Source organism: Phycodurus eques, chromosome 21 (assembly GCF_024500275.1).
Source record: "Phycodurus eques isolate BA_2022a chromosome 21, UOR_Pequ_1.1, whole genome shotgun sequence".
NCBI classification, from domain to species: Eukaryota; Metazoa; Chordata; class Actinopteri; order Syngnathiformes; family Syngnathidae; genus Phycodurus; species Phycodurus eques.
This window is the reverse complement of record NC_084545.1, coordinates 12,844,058-12,863,148: the sequence shown is the minus strand read 5'-3', so window position 1 is coordinate 12,863,148 and position 19,091 is coordinate 12,844,058. Positions and strand designations below refer to the sequence as shown.

At 40.6% G+C, this 19,091-nt stretch overlaps 3 protein-coding genes across 9 annotated transcripts in view; 2 read left to right on the top strand and 1 right to left on the bottom strand.

Moving 5' to 3' along the window:
- Positions 1-225: 225 nt before the first annotated feature.
- Positions 226-3,131, top strand: cmbl (carboxymethylenebutenolidase homolog (Pseudomonas)). 2 transcript variants are annotated; one of them, XM_061666681.1, is made up of 6 exons: positions 226-309; positions 464-724; positions 996-1,103; positions 1,586-1,728; positions 2,183-2,274; positions 2,360-3,131. In XM_061666681.1, exons 2-6 carry the CDS (start codon positions 510-512, stop codon positions 2,537-2,539), a joined length of 738 nt encoding a protein of 245 aa, XP_061522665.1. In that variant the 5' UTR covers positions 226-309; positions 464-509; the 3' UTR covers positions 2,540-3,131. The 2 variants fall into 2 exon arrangements, with proteins under 2 accessions (XP_061522665.1, XP_061522666.1); XM_061666682.1 differs by having other exon boundaries at positions 243-309; positions 435-724.
- cct5 (chaperonin containing TCP1, subunit 5 (epsilon)) lies at positions 3,092-8,718 on the bottom strand. The gene is made up of 11 exons (XM_061666680.1): positions 8,266-8,718; positions 7,849-7,909; positions 7,597-7,761; positions 5,512-5,710; positions 5,219-5,411; positions 4,980-5,129; positions 4,781-4,900; positions 3,991-4,176; positions 3,774-3,911; positions 3,479-3,659; positions 3,092-3,390 (listed from the first exon to the last, which is right to left on the bottom strand). The coding sequence occupies exons 1-11, from the start codon at positions 8,368-8,370 to the stop codon at positions 3,263-3,265; spliced, it is 1,626 nt and encodes a 541-aa protein (XP_061522664.1). The 5' UTR covers positions 8,371-8,718; the 3' UTR covers positions 3,092-3,262.
- A 328-nt stretch (positions 8,719-9,046) lies between these two features.
- Positions 9,047-19,091, top strand: part of mtrr (5-methyltetrahydrofolate-homocysteine methyltransferase reductase) — a 28,318-nt gene continuing 18,273 nt past the window's right edge. The window contains exons 1-11 of one of the 6 annotated variants that reach the window (XM_061666708.1): positions 9,192-9,256; positions 9,503-9,573; positions 10,497-10,641; positions 11,489-11,642; positions 11,729-11,846; positions 12,445-12,847; positions 13,000-13,113; positions 13,228-13,384; positions 13,568-13,656; positions 14,635-14,815; positions 18,106-18,148. In XM_061666708.1, coding sequence (XP_061522692.1) covers positions 10,498-10,641; positions 11,489-11,642; positions 11,729-11,846; positions 12,445-12,847; positions 13,000-13,113; positions 13,228-13,384; positions 13,568-13,656; positions 14,635-14,815; positions 18,106-18,148 — 1,403 coding nt within the window. In that variant the 5' untranslated portion in view covers positions 9,192-9,256; positions 9,503-9,573; position 10,497. The other 5 variants (XM_061666710.1, XM_061666704.1, XM_061666707.1 and 2 more) reach the window with 5 other exon arrangements.

Genomic DNA, 19,091 nt, shown 5'->3' with positions numbered 1-19,091 from the left:
GAAGATTTATTTATTATAGTACGGTATCTTCTCATCGTCCTGTCTTACTGCAAGTAAACTTTTATTTTGAAAGTTCTAGGAATATCTGCCGATACCGAGAGGCGTCTGTCTGCAGCATGAAGGAAGGAGGGGTAACATTGTAAAGAGGCGTAACCACACGAAGAGGCGTAACCATACGAGTGGGCGTAACCACACGGAGAGGCTGCACACTGCAGGCAGATACAATTGCCGATACCCGATCCCAAACTCCTCGTTGCAAACTGCGCAAGACTCTTCGTTCTGTACTTTCCTTGCTGGGGAACAACAACGGTACGTTTGACACACTCGTTTGCATCGTCGACAGTTTGCCGTTTTTGTTGTTGTATTCGTGAGACCTGCAATGGCTTTAAATGTAAAAGCAACGTGTGTCCTTCTTTCTGTTATTTTGGAAACAGCTGGTGATTGCTGCACGGTTATTTCCTAGGTCAGTGTCCATCTGTGTGCCCGTGCGCCTGACCGTGTGTATACAGATGGCGAACGAGGCGAGACCATGTCCCTGCGATATTGGGGATCGAATGGAGTATGGGGGTCTCGGCCAGGAGGTCCAGATCGAGCACTTCAAAGCATATTTAGTGAAGCCAAAGACAGCATCTGACAAGGCCATAATTGTCATCCAAGACATATTTGGGTGGCAGCTTCCTAACACCAGATACATAGCTGATATGCTGGCTGCCAATGGATACATGTGTGTTCAATGCATGTTTATTAACTAACTGAATAAATATTAATATACTAAGGATAATACTAACTAGGGGGAGCCCACGGTCATACATTTAACCATACTGAAAAATAAATGTAAAAAAAAACAGTAACATTTGTTGTTTCCATTTTACTTCATAATATTTTGAAATGAAAATGAAATATTGGATGACACGTGGTTCCCCATCCCTAATGTGAAGGTTTTGCTCATCTTCATCAGGTTTTTATTACATCTGCCTATCATTTGCTCTATGCAGGGCTGTTTGCCCAGATTTCTTCCTCGGAAAGGAGCCGTGGAGCCCAACACATGACTGGTCCACATTTACGGCATGGCTCGAAGACAAAAAGCCGACCAACATCAACAAGTAAAAACTAACATCGCAGTTTTATTGTGAAAATAATCAGTGGTGTCGCTAGGTCTTTTTTTAATAGTCCAAGCCCCCCTAAAACCAATCTCCAGACCCCCTAAACAGATATTGCTTTCCCTGTCGACAAAGTCTTTAGGGGGGGCTAAGCCACCCCCAAATGTCAAAACCTAGCGAAATGCTACAAAAGTGGAAATCCCTGGAAGATCATAGCACTTAGAGCTGAGATACTATATATATTTCTCAAAGCCACTCGGAGGCACATTTACATGATGTACATTTCTATTATTCATTTCATTTCATTTGTTTTACTGATTACGAGCCCTCAGGGAGCTTGTATATTTTGTGTTGCACATCACAGAATCCCACATGCAGACAGGAGAGATGTTAGAGTACCGTGGTGTGCAAATAGTGTAGTGCAAATTCATAGGTTGCGTGAAAGTCTTGCTGGTGACCTTAACCCACTAACATTTGCCTTCCAGAGAGGTGGAACCACTGTTGAGGTTCTTGAAGGAGCAATGCGGTGCCAAACGTATCGGCGTGGTAGGCTTTTGTTGGGGAGGCATTGCCACACATTATCTGGCCCTGAACAACTCTGAGGTGAAAGCTGGAGTGTCATTTTATGGTATGTCATGTTGCGCAACAGGCGGCCGACTGGTTAGACCGTCTGCCTCACAGTTCTGAGGACCGTGGGTTTTCTCCGGGCACTCCGGTTTCCTCCCACTTCCCAAAAACATGCGTGGGAGGTTAATTGAAGTCTCTAAATTGCCCATAGGTGTGAATGTGAGCGCCTATGGTTGTTTGTTTGTGTGCCCTGCGATTGGCTGGCAACCAGTTCAGGGTGTACCCCGCCTCTTGCCCGATGATAGCTGGGATAGGCTCCAGCACGCCCGATGATAGCTGGGATAGGCTCCAGCACGCCCGCGACCCTTGTGATTAGAAGCGGCTCAGAAAATGGATGTCGTGCAATAGTGACCGCCGCACTAACACTTAAGCGATTGTCTATAATTCAACAAGCATGTTGTAAAATTTAAAGCTCAAAAGGTTATGAGAGTAATGTAGCTCATAATATCCTGCAGGGATCATCCGTGAAGGAGAAGACAAATATGATCTTAAGTGCCCGACTCTTTTTATTTTTGGAGAGAATGACAATTTAATCCCACTGGATCAGGTATGGATTTTTATAAGAACATAAATAACCTCCTAACATTATTTTAGAAAGTGCAATATAAGCACTGACAATTTGTACTGTTCAGGTGAGTGGTCTTGAAGCAAAGCTGAAGGAGAAATGCACCAAGGATTACCAGGTGAAGATTTTTCCCGGGCAAAATCATGGGTTCGCCAACCGAAAGAGAGAGGACATCAACCCGACAGACGTGCCGGGAATTCGGGAAGCCAGAGCTGACATGATCAACTGGCTGAACAAGTACATTTAAATAACTGGAAAACATAGTCAAGTGTGAGCGGGAGGAGCCTTGCTGCCGTTACATGACGAAACCTTGATGAGACCAGTCATTTGTGTTACAAAGCATGTTCACACATAGACATGGGTATTATGAAAAACATTTCTCCACAATGGGGTTAATTAAAAAAAGTCAAAACAAATGAAAAATCAGCATATGGAACTAACCATACACTTTTTTTTTTTTTTACAGCCAATCAGAAGCCTTAAGAATGTAACTTGAAAATGGATACTATCCCAATTTTATATAGACTTAATGAAGAGTATAAATTGAGGTTGGGAGAAAATGTGAAACACTCAAAAGGTCTGGGAAAAATTGCTAATAGTCAGGGTTTCTTCATTCTGGCAAGTTTTCCAAAATCGTTAGTTTGAACGTGGACGAAAGGCTTAAAAAGCACAGAAATAAAAAAACCTTTCAAAAATACTTGTATTGGTGTGAACACAACTTTTTTTTTGTTTGTTTAAGATACAAAGTATTCAACATACTGTATGCAAAATGGTGCCATGAAATAAAACAACGTAGACATTTCCAGAGACCAACATTTTAATGTCAACTTTGATACTAGAACGGGAAGCTGTATCCAATGATAAATAGCAGTAAGCAGTGCAGTTTGGACGCAGTGCTAGGGAAGTGCCGCTCAGACGTGTTACAATATTGTAGAGCAGAACTGAGCCCGCAGGTGTTCTTGGGAGGCCTTCAGTCTTCGCACTCTCCTGGGCTTCGGATGTCGTCAATCTTGAGGATCATCTTGACGACTTGAGTGGCCAGCAAGATCTGCTGCTTTTTGCCAATGAGGGTCTCGATCACATGTTGCTGCTTCATGTCTAGATTGAAAAAGAAAGACCTTAAGTAAGTAACGACTGTATGAAGAGATGTGTTGCAATGAAGGCATGATTCCACGTAGCGGCTCACCGTTGGTGTTCTTTTGCAGGCAGTCGATGCCCAGGTACGGGTTGTTGTCTCTGACCTGTCTGGCTCTGACCTCTGTCATGGTCTGAATGGGGTTTTGGCCGCTGTTCTCAGCCAACGCCATTGGGATTATCTCTAAAGCATCTGCAAATGCCCTCATTGCATACTGCTCCAACGATGGGCACTTGAAGTCAGGCAAGACAAAAAGTTAGCATTAAGAATGCAATGTGAGAAGAACATTTATTGCTATGACCCAAATGCTGCATTATTTCCTTTAGGAAATGTGATAGACATTTACCTTGTCAGCAGCCTGGTTGACGGCCAGAGCACAAGCAATCTCTGAAGCGCCTCCTCCGTAGACAACACGATTATCTCTGACCAGGTTACGAATTACACAAAGAGCATCATGGAGTGCACGCTTGGCCTCATCAATAATCTTGTAAAACAGATAGAGATTATAAACCAAATGTCATATCCAAACAGTAAATCATCACCCTTAATTATAAGCAATTTACCATTTTGTTGCCTCCACGGATGAAAATGGTCACAGCCCTGGTGTTTTTGCAGTCCTGGATCACCAGCATGTGATCCTTTGTGGTGCCGAAGGAGATCTCCTTCACCAAGCCGGCAGTGCCGAGCTTCTCCTTGGTCAGCTCACAGAACCTCGGAACAATGCGGCCGCCGGTGGCGATGGCTATCAACTAAACAGGAAAAAATAATAAGCATCGATTACTCACACTCTCAATACAATTAAAAAAATATGATTTAAGATAAGATTTTTAAGGCCACTTTCATCAAATTTAACACCACTGCACCTCTACACTGTCCCCTTATGTGGCTGCAAATAAATCCCAGCTTTACCGTTAATGCCTCTAATGTGCTAATTTGCTGGAAATTCAGTGTGAAAGCATTTTATGACAAGGTGTGTGTTCAAGATTATATCCCGATATAAATTAAGAAGTACTGCACGAATGCATTACGATGACCATTATACTTAAGTGCAAAACACTAATTACAAATCTGTCATGTTGTTAGTCACTATTTTTTAGAACCTAAGAAGTTCTACTCGTTAAAGATTACATGTTAAATGATAATTAAGGCCTTCATTTATTAAGGATCCGCAGCAACCCTGTAAATGTGACTTGACCTGATAAATATTCCCTCAATCAGCTCATAACATCGATTCTGTGTGAAACTTCTGCTGAATGACATCACACGGTGACCAATGTGAACACATTGATAGAATTTATAGTACAGGTAATATCATTTGAGCAAAAACTAATAATAAAGCACCACATCTCTCACCTCAATCTCAGGCCCTCCGACCCAGCGGACAGCAGGTAACTTGTTCTGCAGCAGAAGATGGTTGGCTTCGTCGTCGAAGCCCCACTGGCAAATGGCCAAGTTAGCGCCGTTGCTTTTGATCTAGGATAACACTGAGGTTTTTCCATTGGGGCTTCAACCATGTGAATATCAAGAGCTCCTTTTTTTTTGGGCAACTAACCTGTTGGATCATCTCCTCGAACTTGTCCTTCTCATATTTCTGGAGAGCTTTGTAATCCTCAACGGAGGTAACATCCAACTTATGCTTGGTCTTCGGCTTAGGAGGCTCAAACGGGCAGGTGAGTATTGCAATTTTAACATCTTTCAGAACCTGAGTAGCGATAAAGAGAAGTCGAAATCAGCCACGTTGTTCTGCAGCTGTCACACTGGCAATCAAATAATACATAGTGACATTCTGACCTTTGGCATTTGAGGGTGACTGAACTCTTTGTCGACAATGACACCCTTGATGAGCTGCGTGTCCTCCAGCTTGCCTCCCACCTTACCCTCCATCTTGATAAGTTCAAAGTCAACGTCTTTCCTCTCCATGTCAGCCACAGTGAGAATGGCATTCACCGCGATCTCTGCCATCTGCCTGTGGCATCGGTTGATGCTGAAATATGAGGGAAAAAAAACGTAGCAGACTAGCACCCCGAAAAAAATGATAATTCATAAAACAAACATCTACACTGATTTGTGTGTGGGAGACTCACACTTTAGATCCCAGTGTTGTCATGGCTGTTTGAATAAGGGGTTCTGTGTTGTTGGGATCGCAGGGGAAGGTTTCTGCCATTTTGTCGAGCTGCTCGATCGCGATACGTGCAGCTTGATCGTAACCGTCAGAAACCCTGATGGGGTGGATTCCGCGGTCCAGGAGCTGCTCAGCTTGCTCAAGCAGAGCCCCAGCTAGTACTGAAGAACAACAAATTAATGTGTGACAGACCACAGAATTATGATGCTTTTCTTGCAGTATTTCATACAATTGCACAAAAACTTTAACATGTGACAACAAAATTTTATCCTTGTTAAGACATTTGATACTATCGGTCTAATGGCGAAAATATGATTTTGTGTATATCAATCAATCCATGACTCAATCAACCAAGCAATCAATCTCTTTAACCAGAAAATAAAACCAAGATCACAAGGGTGAGTTGGCCAAGAAGGTGGAGGACAATTCACATCATAACAATGGAAACAAAACATAAAAGAACACAAGATACAGAAAGGTACGGTACACATTAAAAAGCATTTAAAAAAGTGCACAATTCAAATCATATGTTACAGTATTGCTCCGCCCACAGTGGCTGTTATTTTCGTACACTTACACATTAGTAGGGCTGAATGATGAATTGCTTTTGCAATGATATACCGATGTGATATAACGCAATTTAGGGGTCAGTGAGAGCGGAGGGATGCAGATCAGGTAGGGGGAGAAGTCAACGTGGTGCTTAAAGCCTGCCACACACCGCCACGCTAGGTGCGCTGTCATTTTTCTGTCTCATGAGGTCTTGTTGTTGATTTAGGTTGTGGCATAACATGTTTAACATTTTTCCTTTTGCGAGATAAAAAACTTGAGCAGCGTTGCTGCTGCGGAGGGTCCGTTGTGATTGGCCGCTTCAGCAGCAGCCAATCAAAAAGCATCGTCCGGTCACATGATTGCAAGATGGCGGCAGCAGTAGGATAAATTGGTCGAGCTATGTGGCCAGACATGATCACATTGTGTGGTAGCTTTCACAGACACTACATTTGCCAAGGCACTTCGAAACCTTAAATGCACTTCTTCCATTTGACATAACAATACGGAGCTATGTTCCTACTCTTAGAAGTGTGCGACTAGATACAATAACAGAGGCGGGGGAAGAGGTGTTCATTTCGTGAATCCTGCCCATATACCTTAAGATAATGCTAAATAAGACAGATAACGCTAAAATCAGAAATACTTGTGCAAGTTATTTTCTCTACAATACCAAAGTCCATACGTTTACGTATCATGAAACATGACAAGTTGAACGTGTTGAAGTGGTAAAGCCACAGTTTTGTTGGCATTTAAAAAAAATCTAAATTTGAGTTTGTGTGATTTATAATATAGTGTACACCACAATTGTGTGGCAGAAATTTGTTAAGTTATGGTGAAAACGTTCAAGACTGCTAGAAAAAGTATTTTATCGTCTTTCATATTAATTCGTGTTTCATTTGCCTTTATCTTAGCATAAGCCCAACGTATAACCTATAAGAAAGAACAGTTTATGTATAGTAAATCTGGTATTGTTTATTGTAATACAGATGTATTCATTGCTTGTGGTTGTTAAACAATACACAAGAGGACCTTGGAGGGAAAAAATTGCTTATTAAATCGCAATGGCAATATTGAATTTTTTTTATTGCAATTAGATTTTTCAAAATTGTTCAGTACTACTCATTAGCGAAACCTAACAAATTTTGCATTAGATCTCATATTTAACTGCATGTTGCGACTTTTATTGGGTACATATATGTCAATATATAGTCAATAAATGTAGCCCTTTGCCATCTTATGAAAGAGCATATACCTGCTCTGCCAGTCACTTTGTCTCTGGCATAAATAGATAAACAAACGTATTTGCAGCTAATAAATATTTTGGGGATAAATTAAGTGAAATTGGATAATTTCCCATGACACCCCGATGAACTCTCACGGAACACTAGTGTGCCCCAGCACCCTGGTTGGGAATCACTGTTGTGATCTATTAAATTAGTAGTAAGCCCATGCAGACATTACTATTATAATAGATGTAGCTAATTTTACTTTCACGTACCGACAACTCCAGTGGTTCCATCACCAATCTCATCATCTTGGGACTTGGATAGCTCCACCATAAGTTTAGCAATCTGATGGTCTACATCCATCATGCTGAGAATAGTGGCTCCATCATTGGTGACAGTCACTTCTCCATCCTGGTCAACCATCATCTTGTCCAGTCCTAGTCACGAAAATCATTAATTATATTTCAGATGGGAACTCTAATCAACTGTGTCCCAAAAATCAGGCGTCGTTGGTTTATACGCACCATTAGGTCCCAAAGATGTTTTAAGCGTTGATGCAACTGCCTTGGCTGCCATAATATGAGACTGCAAACACACAACAATGTGGAGGTTAACTGTTTATTTAAAATTGAGTATGCTTGGCGAAGTTTATTTATAGCACTATGAGATGTAATTTGTAAATTATTCGCATCTTTACAGACAAGGCCCACAGCTCTACCCAGCAACCGCTTTAGAGCACATGGGCCTCGTGTTAGCATTGTAGCAACTCTTTAACAAATGCGAACAATCGACTAGCTTGAGGTGGGCTTTTTTTTTTTAAGCTTCAACATTCAGAGCATTTCACCATTGGCTACAGAATATCAAGTTGATCTAATGAACATGTTACTGCAAGCAAATCGGTGATATGCTAACCAACGTGCCCGCTAGCTAGCCCATTGTACCTTCAATGCGTCAATGCCCGTTAGCCGTGTCTTCTTATCCTGGTCTTTAATGATGATGAATGGCCTTCCATATTCATCGAAGGCAAGCGTGCCTAACGTTGACATGTCGACGAAGGAACTGAAATACTGAAATTTGACTTGTCACTGAAAAAAATAATGAGTTTGAGAGCTGAAATCTTGCAGCGTTGCGGAGTTTCAAGCCGCACGTATCTGCCGGCGACTTCTGGAAGATTCCACGGGCTGGAAGGGCGGGACCAAGTCGTAATATTCAACTTTTCCAAATGGACACATCATTATCCAGTGGTGGCCAACATAAATTATGGATATTCTGAAATATAATATTCCGAAGTATTAACAGTCGTTCAAATAATGTAGAAAATAGGTCAAATCAAAACAAACTGTGGTGTTTTGTGGTGGGCTCTTCCGATCACGTTATAGGTCGCGGTGCACCATCATCTCGCGTGAGACCCATTAACCATAGATATTACCACACGATAGATATGATAAGCAGTCCCGTTAACCAACGTGCCTACGTGGCGGCCATGTTGGAAGGGTTGAGGTTTCCATCAATGGCCATGGTCATTGAAATTATGTCGAAACTCTCTCCTCAATGGCTTTTCACGAGGTTTACGTTTTTTTGTCAACACCAGGCGTGTGCTATCAATACAGAACATTTATTGTTTAAAAAAAAATCCTCTCATTTTTTTTTGTTTAACCCGTGAACGATTATTCCTAGTTTCCTTTTTTTTTGTGATTGAAGGGCGTTGTGTCCAACCATTTTCAGCACAATGTGCGGGCATCCTTTTCTCGCCGTCGACACACATGGAATGCGCTGACGACTTTGACCCTGCTCTCTTAGTCATCGTAAGCACACAGCTCAAAGAGGGATGTGTCGAATCTACCTAGTCATATCTGTGATTAGACCACTGGGTAAAAATAAAGGGTGCGAGACGGCTGGTTTGAACGATTCCCCCTGCATTTTTTGGGAAATGTATCCTTCGTATTTTTTTTAAACATTACATGATTACTTGTATTGAGCTAGTTATAATAGTTAACATACTATTGTGTCAATTGTATTTGAGCGGCTTCCGATGTATGAATATTTTCCGTTTTAGAACCTTGATATAAAGTAGTACCGTACTTGATTCCACGTGAAGTAACTTGGGCTGTCAAGTATGACGCAACATCCGGGTACTGTAAAGCAGTGTTTACGTTTTCTGAGCTTTTTCATCTTTAGGTCACAGGGGCCATTCTAGGTTGAGATGTTTAGGGGTGCTGATACCCCCCCCCCCCGCCCCCCATCTCCAGGAAAGATACATTTCACTTTTCTGTACATTGTAAAGCAATTTCGTTCCAATAACAACAACAACAAAAAAAGTCAACATAACACCTTTTGGGAAAGTCTGTTGACCCACAGTAAAAGAGGAACGGATTGAAATATATATATATATTGTAACCCCGAATTTCTGGGGGAAAGACAATGTGTTTTGATACAGTAGCACCTCTACATGCATAGTAACAGTATCAGTATGCATCTTTTGGGAGATGGGGGTAAACCAGCCCCCTAGTGAGGACCCAAAATGAACCTTGGACTCTTTTTTTTTAACTTTTGAAATGCATGTAAACTGCATGAAGTTTTGTGAATACTTTGAATCCTAATATCTGAACTGGTCTCTTTGCTCCTCTCTCTCTCTCCTAAAAGGAGTAACAATGTTAATAGGCTTCTTGTCAGTAAGCTATTCAATAGCACCTCATCTTTAATATTAACACATACACATGACACAATAGCGAGCTTTTCTCATTTGAATTCAAACAACAGAGGTGTTGTCTCTGACCACCTATATCGTTTCCCGACTAAAAAAAACATCAACTCACTAACTTCTATCTAACAACACAAAGCGTGACCTACGATTAAATGCAGGAAAATGAGGATTTGCAATGATAATAGTGTGTTGGTATTGTGTGGTTGGCGTTAAGAAATGTGCCAGTCGGGCAGAGGTGGGAGGGTTTGGTCTAGAAATGCCAATGGGTAAGGAGATAGTTGTGGCGTGCCGGCCTTTCCTTGTGTAGGCTCATCTCTTGAAGGTAAATTTAGAGGAACGCACCATACTCAACTTTATTTGACAATATTTCACTGGGACGATCTCTATTTTACCAAGCTATGTTACCTCGCTGCATCATTTCATTAGGATTTATGCCATACTCAACATAAAACATGTGTTGTCTTCCAGAATGCCCAGCGAAGTCAAGCCTCGGATTGTTGTTCTCTATGGGTCTCAAAAAGGTCAAGCACAGTCCATAGCAGAGGGGATAGCTGAAGAGGCAGAGGAGCATGGTCTACTTGCAGAGCTCAGCTGCTTAAATCAGAAAGATAAGGTAGCAATTTCATCCTCCCATCCATTTTCTGAGCCGCTTCTCCTCACAAGGGTCGCGGGCCTGCTGGAGCCTATCCCAGCTATCATCGGGCAGGAGGCGGGGTGCACCCTGAACTGGTTGCCAGCCAATCACAGAGCACATACAAACAAACAACCATTCGCTTCGCACTCACATTCACACCTACGAGCAATTTAGAGTGTCCAATTAATGCATGTTTTGGGGATGTGAGAGGAAACCGGAGTGCGCGGAGAAAACCCACGCAGGCACGGGGAGAACATGCAAACTCCACACAGGCGGGGTCGGGGATTGAACCCCGCTCCTCAGAACTGTGAGGCCGACGCTCTAACCAGTCGTCCACCGTGCCGCCGGTAGCAATTTCACGTGGAATTTATTTTCTTGGGCTGCATGGTGTAGGACTGGTTAGCACATCTGCCTCACAGTTCTGAGGACCCAGGTTCAAATCTCTGGCCTTGCCTGTGTGAAGTTTCCATGTTCTCCCTGTGCCTGCGTGGGTTTTCTCCGGGTACTCCAGTTTCTTCCCACATCCCAAAAACATGCATGGTAGGTTAATCGAAGACTCTAAATTGCCCGTCGGTGTGAATGTGAGAGCGAATGGTTGTTTGTTTATACGTGCCCTGCGATTGGCTGGCGAGCTGGGATAGGCTCCACCACGCCTGTGACCCTAGTGAGGAGAAGTGGTACTGAAAATGGATGGATGGATGGATTTATTTTCTTGGTTCATGCTGGTGACATGTCATATAATGTATCAAATGCGGTGATCTGCAATGTGCTTGCTTCTGCTTGATGGAAGAACTCATCACTGTTACATTAAAATGTCTGGTTCCAGTACAATTTGGAGAAGGAGAAGTCCCCAGTGGTCTTTATTGTGTCTACTACTGGAGATGGGGAGCCACCAGACAATGCCCTGCAATTTGTCAAGCACATCAAGAAGAAGACCCTCTCCTCTGTTCACTATAAACACCTTCACTATGCACTTTTAGGTCAATGAACCTTGATATGCAGTGTCTTTTGTGTAAATCTTTAAATTCAGTAATGATTTCTGATTTAGTCCGTCTGTCTCCTCCAGCTTTAGGAGACACCAATTATGAAAACTTTTGCAAATGTGGCAAAACAATTGAGCGGCGTCTACAGGAACTCGGAGCCCAAAAATTCTATGCAACAGGGTATGCAGATGATGGTGTAGGGTAAGTTATGCAAAGGAAAATAAAAACATCCTAAAACTGGGGTTTTCCAAGTTTGGGACGGTGAGGTCAACGCTATATAATGGGAGTTGTTGCTACACTGTGCATTGAGGTGAATCTCAAAACTCTCTAGAACTCACATTTTAATTATAGTACTTATAGTACTCAACCTCACATTTGATTACATAGCCTACCTTGTTTAAATTTTAAGGACTAACTAAAAAGTATTCGTAATAAAATATACAACAACAATATAAACATGCATTGCAAGGCCTTTGTGAAATTTTAAGTCAGATAATTAAATAATTAATGAATACTGTGCACAGTGCTGCTTTTTATAATACAGTCTTTGTATGCAGTCTTTATTTGCCCTTGTAAACTTAATTTGTCTACTTTATGGAGTCTCCTCTCTCCTTATAGTAAATGCAAATCAATCCATTTAGCAAATAAAATAGATCTGAAGTAATCTGTGCAGGTTTAAAAAAAAAAAAATGCTCATTATTTTTTTCTGAAGGTGCTGCATCTTCCCTGCAGTCCTCTGGTAGCCCCTAAGGCATTATTACTTACTTATGCACTTTCATTGTACTTCTGTTTTCTCAAGGTTGGAGGTGGTTGTGGACCCTTGGCTTGAAGGTCTGTGGAAAGCTGTCAAAGCAGCGTTAACAAATATGATTTCTAATTCGAGTATTAAAGAGGATTCTGAGAAGACAATTCCAGATTCATTGATACCAGACGTCCAACTCAACCTGCTAAGCCTCACTGACGACCAGTCCCCTGATTTTGATCCCAAATGTGCTTCTGCCACACAGGCGGCATCACCGTCTGGTGGTGTTGTCAGTTTAACCACACGGCCACAAGAGACAGAAAACATAAATCTTGGAATGTCCAATGCACCGTCACTATCACACTCTGTGTCTCCGCTGTCAGATGCATCTCTTAATGTTCCTGCTCTACCTCCACCTTTCCTAGAAGTGTCTCTTCAGGAAGTAGACACTGTGGATGAGGTGAGGGTGCTTGTTAAAAGTCACGATTTGGCTCTCCTAGATCCTTTTCCTGTTGTAATTAAATTGAAAGTTCTTATACCTGTATATTTTTTTGTATTTTGTTGTATGTTTTCTTCTTTTAAAAAAAAAAAATGAGCACCTGTTTCATTCAGATTTGTGGACCGTTAAACTGTGAAACTCTCAATGAGGTTCCCATATCACGTGCAGTTTGTTTAACAACAGGCGAGTCAGTCAAGACAGCCATCCTTCTTGAAGTTGACATCTCGGTAAGATTTATGGCATGATGTTCTTTCTTTTTTAAAAATTTCCTCTGTGACTTCTGTGTTCATTTAAAAAAATGGTTGGTTTGTAAATACAGTATGTGTGTTTTCCCTCACAAGGCTTACCCATTGTTGAACTATCAACCAGGGGATTCGTTTGATGTTTTCTGCCCAAATAGAGCGTCTGAGGTCAAGCAATTACTCGAAAGAGTGGGCCTAGAGGATCAAAAGAATCATCACGTCCAAGTTTCTTTACTTAAAAACACAAAGAAAAAAGGTCAGCACGCACCTGACACTTATTTGTAGCATGCATTGTGCAGCACTGTCTTGAGCAAGAGATTATGAAATTAGCAGGATCTTCTTCATGTTGATCATGCAGCAAAATATGCTTCTCCTGTGGCATTCATTTCTTCCAGCTGTAATGTAATGTTTTTTTTTTTTCTTTCCTGCTGGGCTACAGGTGCTCAGGTGCCCTCCTATATCCCTCAGAACATTTCTTTATTGTACCTGCTCACATGGTGTCTGGAGATAAGAAGTGTTCCAAAGAAGGTATGTACAAACGTTATAATTCAGTTAGTTCACTTTGAAAAAAAAAACATTCTCAAGCTCGGGTAGATAAGTACTGTATATTTCATGGAAAAGCACCGAGAAAAGTGTCTTAGACCAGATGAAAAGTATTTAGTTTCCTAGGGATGCTCTGCTTTCTTCAAAGAATAGGATTACATCTGAAATTACAGCATGTGGTTTTATGGTTAAATAATATAATTCTGAAATTTACAACAGTTTACAGCATTTTGGAGAGAGGGATATTTAGTGACGTGTATTCTGCTGTGATTAAAAAACGGAATCTTTTGCCAGAAAGATATGAGAAATACCTGCTATTAACATTTAGTAAAATTATTATTAATGCAGGGTTTACGTGCAGACTTTTAAATTTGAATGACTTTACACACTCCAATCGCACCATAAATCTTCAGGTACCACCATAAATCTGCAGTTTTATTTTCCTACCTCCATCCGTGTAAAGCAGGGTCTTAAGGTGTTTTAATAAAGCTTCTTCAGGCTTATATTTTTTACTCTTCATAGTGAAAAAAGAGAGCACCCATTTAGTAGTGTTTAACCTTGCTATAATATCGGACACATGTCAAAATATTTTTATTAAGGAGCTCTAGAGATGCCACAGTTTAACATTTAATGCTGTTTTTTTTTTAAATCACTTTATGAAAATCACTGAAACATTACATGAAACTTAGTCATGGCACTGCTGTGTCAAAATAAATGTTGCACACCAAAGTACATCCATACTACAAGTTTGCATTTTAGTATTTCTCCATGACTCCTTTTTAATTTGCATATAATCTGACCAATATTAAGCGACAGAAACAAGAGCTGTAAAGTCTCATTAACACCATATCATTATCTAGCATACTAATCATTAACAGTGTTACAGAGCATTCATTACATTAATTAAAAGAGATGTCGTGAACAGCAACATGTTTCTTTCAGCCATGTTTCTTTCCTTGTCAGGCCTTCTTGCGAGCACTGGCTGAGCATACAGCAGACAGCGTGCAGAGGAGGAGACTGCAGGAGCTTTGTAGCAAACAAGGCGCCGCTGACTACAACCAGTTTGTGAGAGAGTCAAGCCTCAGTGTTTTGGAGCTTCTCGCCACCTTCCCATCCTCCCTGCCTCCCCTCAGCCTCTTAGTAGGTCAGATTATTTTCATTTTTCTTCATGATTGGTCTTGACCTGGCACCAACATTTCAAGGCTTGAGTGGTTGAGTCATTTTTTTTTCTAGCTCCGTATTAATTATGTAGGCTTAAAATAACCCTGTAATTACTTGCTGAAAGTCAAGAAAAAATGAAAAATTATTCTGAAATTATGAAAATTACTATGACAAATTATAACTGCAAAACCTGTTAGCGGCATTGGAATTTTTCCACCTGATTTATACTTCATTCAGATTGATGATGTTTCGAGATGTAACCTCACTTCATTACTAGAATAATGGTAAGAGAACTCACCAGAGCGCAGAACTTTACTAATGCTGTATAATCTGACTATAGATCAGCGCCAAATTGTACAACTCAATTAAGAGTCACCTCCTGCATTTTCACCTTATTCCTTCATTAGCAATAATGCCCTTCTCATTGCGAAACTAATGGAAATGCATTTTTAAATCTACTAAGTAAAAAAAACAAAACAAACAGCAATGAAACATTTGGAGGAAGAATGTTTGATGCCCCCTCCTCCCCCCCATGAATTCATTTATGTGGCTGAGATTTCCCAGACTATCATTACAGAGTAAATTTTCAGTATTTCAATTTATTTAATTTATTTACGAACCATTTTTGAGAAAATTGCAGTTCCTAGTTAGTCTCACTTCTTTTTTAAGTGTGTCAAGAGCAATGCAATTTCCATCCAGAGAGGGGAGTTGTTGCCCCAGTAAAGCAAGCTTTATAGAGGCGGGTATTATTATTATTTTTTTGACAGCAAAAACTTTACACAGATGGCATACAACTGATGGTCTTCTAAGTCGGGCACCATTCATTTCCTTGTGTTGTGTCCCAGTTTTTATTCTGCAAATCAAGTAATTTTTGTCATTTTCCCGTGATGTTAATATTGATATTATATTATTTGATAAATGTTGCTTCCATTCATGCTGTCTTGCGTTTGTCACACTGAGTTGGCGACAGCTTTGCATCCAAGTTGTCCTCTAAAACAGCTGTGTCACAGCTCCTGCCCTTTTACACTGATGTCAGTTATATTTGGCCTTCATAGCGCCCTTTCCCCCCCTCCTCTAGCAGTAAACCTATGCAGAAATCAGCCATCGTTATGTGTGGATTTGGAGGCTTCTGAGCAACAGATGTGTTGGTGGGTTGAGCAGAGGGACCGGGGTTTGCACAAGTGCAGAGGTGATCTTGGAGCAGAGGTTAATAGCGAAGCCTGACTCAGCGCACCAAGGGCACTGCGTTTATGCACTCCTCGGTGTTCATTAGACTGCAAGATCAGGGTTTGTACTTATATATGGTTTGACAGCAACTATAAATAATGAGAAGAGCCTCCGAGAGCACATGAGACTACAGATACAGTTCTTCCTTTCTCTTATTATATCATCCTATTTTTTCCCCCCTATATGTGAAAAGGTCGTAGCAGAGTGCTGTCCGTAAGCATCTTTTTCAATATAATTTATAGCAGCGCTGAAAGGTAGTTTACCAGGTTGGGGAGGATTTTTTTTTTCCTTTCCCATCTGTAACCATGCAGGCTTGGACTTTTTCCTCAGTCACAAAAGCATGAACATTTTGAATGACATTTCTTTCTTTGTTCACTGCCACTCACTGCTGGCTTGGTATTTATCTACAATATGACAAAAAAAACATTTAAAAATATGTTATGTGAAAGTCAGTGATGGTGAACTTGCAAGGCCGTTCCTCCAAAATGAACTAAAAATCATGTGTGAATTCATCATAAAAGTGAGTACTAGAATAAAAAGTAAGGACATTTAAAAAAAAAATGTGTAACAACCTTCCAATTCATCTGCAGGCCAGGGAACTATTCATACATAAATATTTGAACATATTTCTGTATCTCATTTGAACCTTTTGCATATAAATTGAACAGAAAGATGGAAAAGATTAAGAGTCTCGAAGATAATGGCACAAAAATGAAGATTTCTGGTGACCAAGCATTTCCCTGTACTGTATAAACAGATGACGTTTCAAACTTTTTAAAGTATAGATTTTAAAGTCTCAAGCGGGAATAAGGTGTATGTCTTCATAAGATACTTTTTGAGGTGTTAGACAATCAGTTTGAAAAGGTCTGCTGATTATTGCTGCCTTTTCAAAGAAATGGTGAAAATGCTTTTTTCCAAGGTGGAGCCTTCCGTAAAGATTTGTAATTGAGTCCCCAAGGGTTTCATCTTTCAATACAATCTTATTGATCATAACAAAGGGAGATGAGCCTGTAATCTGGGTGCTGCATGTGAAATTAAATTGCCACTGAATTAAGAACATCAGAGCCTCACCGGCACACTTGACCTTCAAAATGAAAGCAACATGTGCAGTACTACATGACAAGATAAAATGCATTTTTAAATATCGCCAAAAACCTTCTGTCTTTTGAATTCCTTTTTTAAAAGTTTATTTTAAAGACTGGGTGATTACTGAAAATAAAGTAATTGCTACTTAATGTGGGATGATAAAAAAAAATCTTAATTTTACAATAAATAATGCATGAATCTTATTGTGGAAATTTTATTTAATGTATATTGCTAAAATGAGTACAGTAGCTTGCACAAGTTTTGACGAATTAGGCTCCGCATTGTAAAAATTGAAATTTTGAAGTTTATTTTCCAACAACTCTAATGAGAACATGATTATTGTTTTTTCCAATATATTTTATAGTAGAAATGTGTAAAATAACCACAACCCTAGTGAGGAAAAGCGGTACGGTAAGTTAAGGGATGAATGACTGTTGATCTTTCCAAGCGATTTAGCTGAATAATGTGTTTTTGCGGGGCCTCAGCTGCTTTGGCATCACTCTTTCGAGTTCATTTTTCACATCCAAGTTCCAAGTGATCCAACTTCATTTTGCGCACATCAAATCGGTGGCGGTGCAGCAGTGGCATGTCCTGTTGCTCCAGGGGGAAGCGCTGCTCCTATGTTTTCTCAATTAAGCGACCCACCCTTGCTAATGCAGTGCGCATTGCTTGTTACCAAAAAGGGGGCACCTTCATGGCTGACTCTGCAATAAGGTTCGTCCATCTGTTTCCCACTGGCTTCACATCTGGACGCTTGAGATTTGAGCGGCCTGACTTTGTAATTTAATAAATGTAGCAGCAGTATATCTTCGGAAAAAGACTGAAACTTGGGTGAGAGTTACTGAAAGTAGACTATGGTTTAGATCACGATGACTTTCCATCCATCCATCATGGTTGATAATATATTTGCAAGATAACAGGATGATTGACAGCTTTGCTTGTTTATTTTTCATTTTTTAGAGCATCTCCCCAAGCTGCAGCCAAGGCCTTATTCAGCTGCCAGGTATGGAGACTGAAAAGAGCATGCTTTCCACAGCTACGCCATCATTTGTTAGCATTAACATGGCCTCACAATGATGAATGTCTTTCTTATGCCTACCTTAATATTCCTCATACCTGCTCTCATTTCCTCTCTGCACAACAACGGCTGAAAATTGTTTCATTATAGCAATAGATAAACTGAAAGGAAAAGAATCCTGAATGTGTTTTGACAGTGATTATTCGCAGTGTTTGCATATAGCAATTACACTGAGACACTGACACGTTTTTTTGTGTGTGTGGGTTTTCACTGGGTACTCTGATTTCCCCCCACATCCCAAAAACATGCATGGTAGCTTCATTGAAGACTCTAAATTTCCCATACGTGTGAATGTGAGTGTAAATGGTTGTTTGTTTATATGTGCCTTGCTACATTTACAATAATCAAATTTTTCTTTAGGTAAAGTGGGCTGGTAGGTGTATTATAATGTTCATGCGTAAGAAAGACTAAGAAAGGAAAAGAAATGAAAAGAAAGAAAGAGACTTTTGGTCACCTCTTCCCACCTGCCTACTCTGTAGTCCATGTTAAGTGCACTTCAGTGCGTAGATGTGACTCCCTAATGAACTCCGTGATGGGTGAAACTTCGAGCCAAACAAATTGACTTCTGCAAGACTTTTTAAAAATCAGTGTTCCATCTTTTTGCCTCACTTAGCCAGTCATCGATTCACGCTTCCTGTTAAGCTAGTACCTATTAGGGTCTGCTTTAACGCTCACAAGGGCCATGAGCATCTAAGACAAGGTCAAAACTTCTCAGCGTCTCTCCTCCTCTCTTTGCTGCTTCCTTGATTGTGAAAAGAGCACATGCGAGAGAGTGATTGAGAGAGAGACTGCTCAGAGTAAGATGGCGACTGTAGTTTATCAGCTTGTGCAGACTCGAGATATTAGAGGCTTGCATTATTGATGCTGG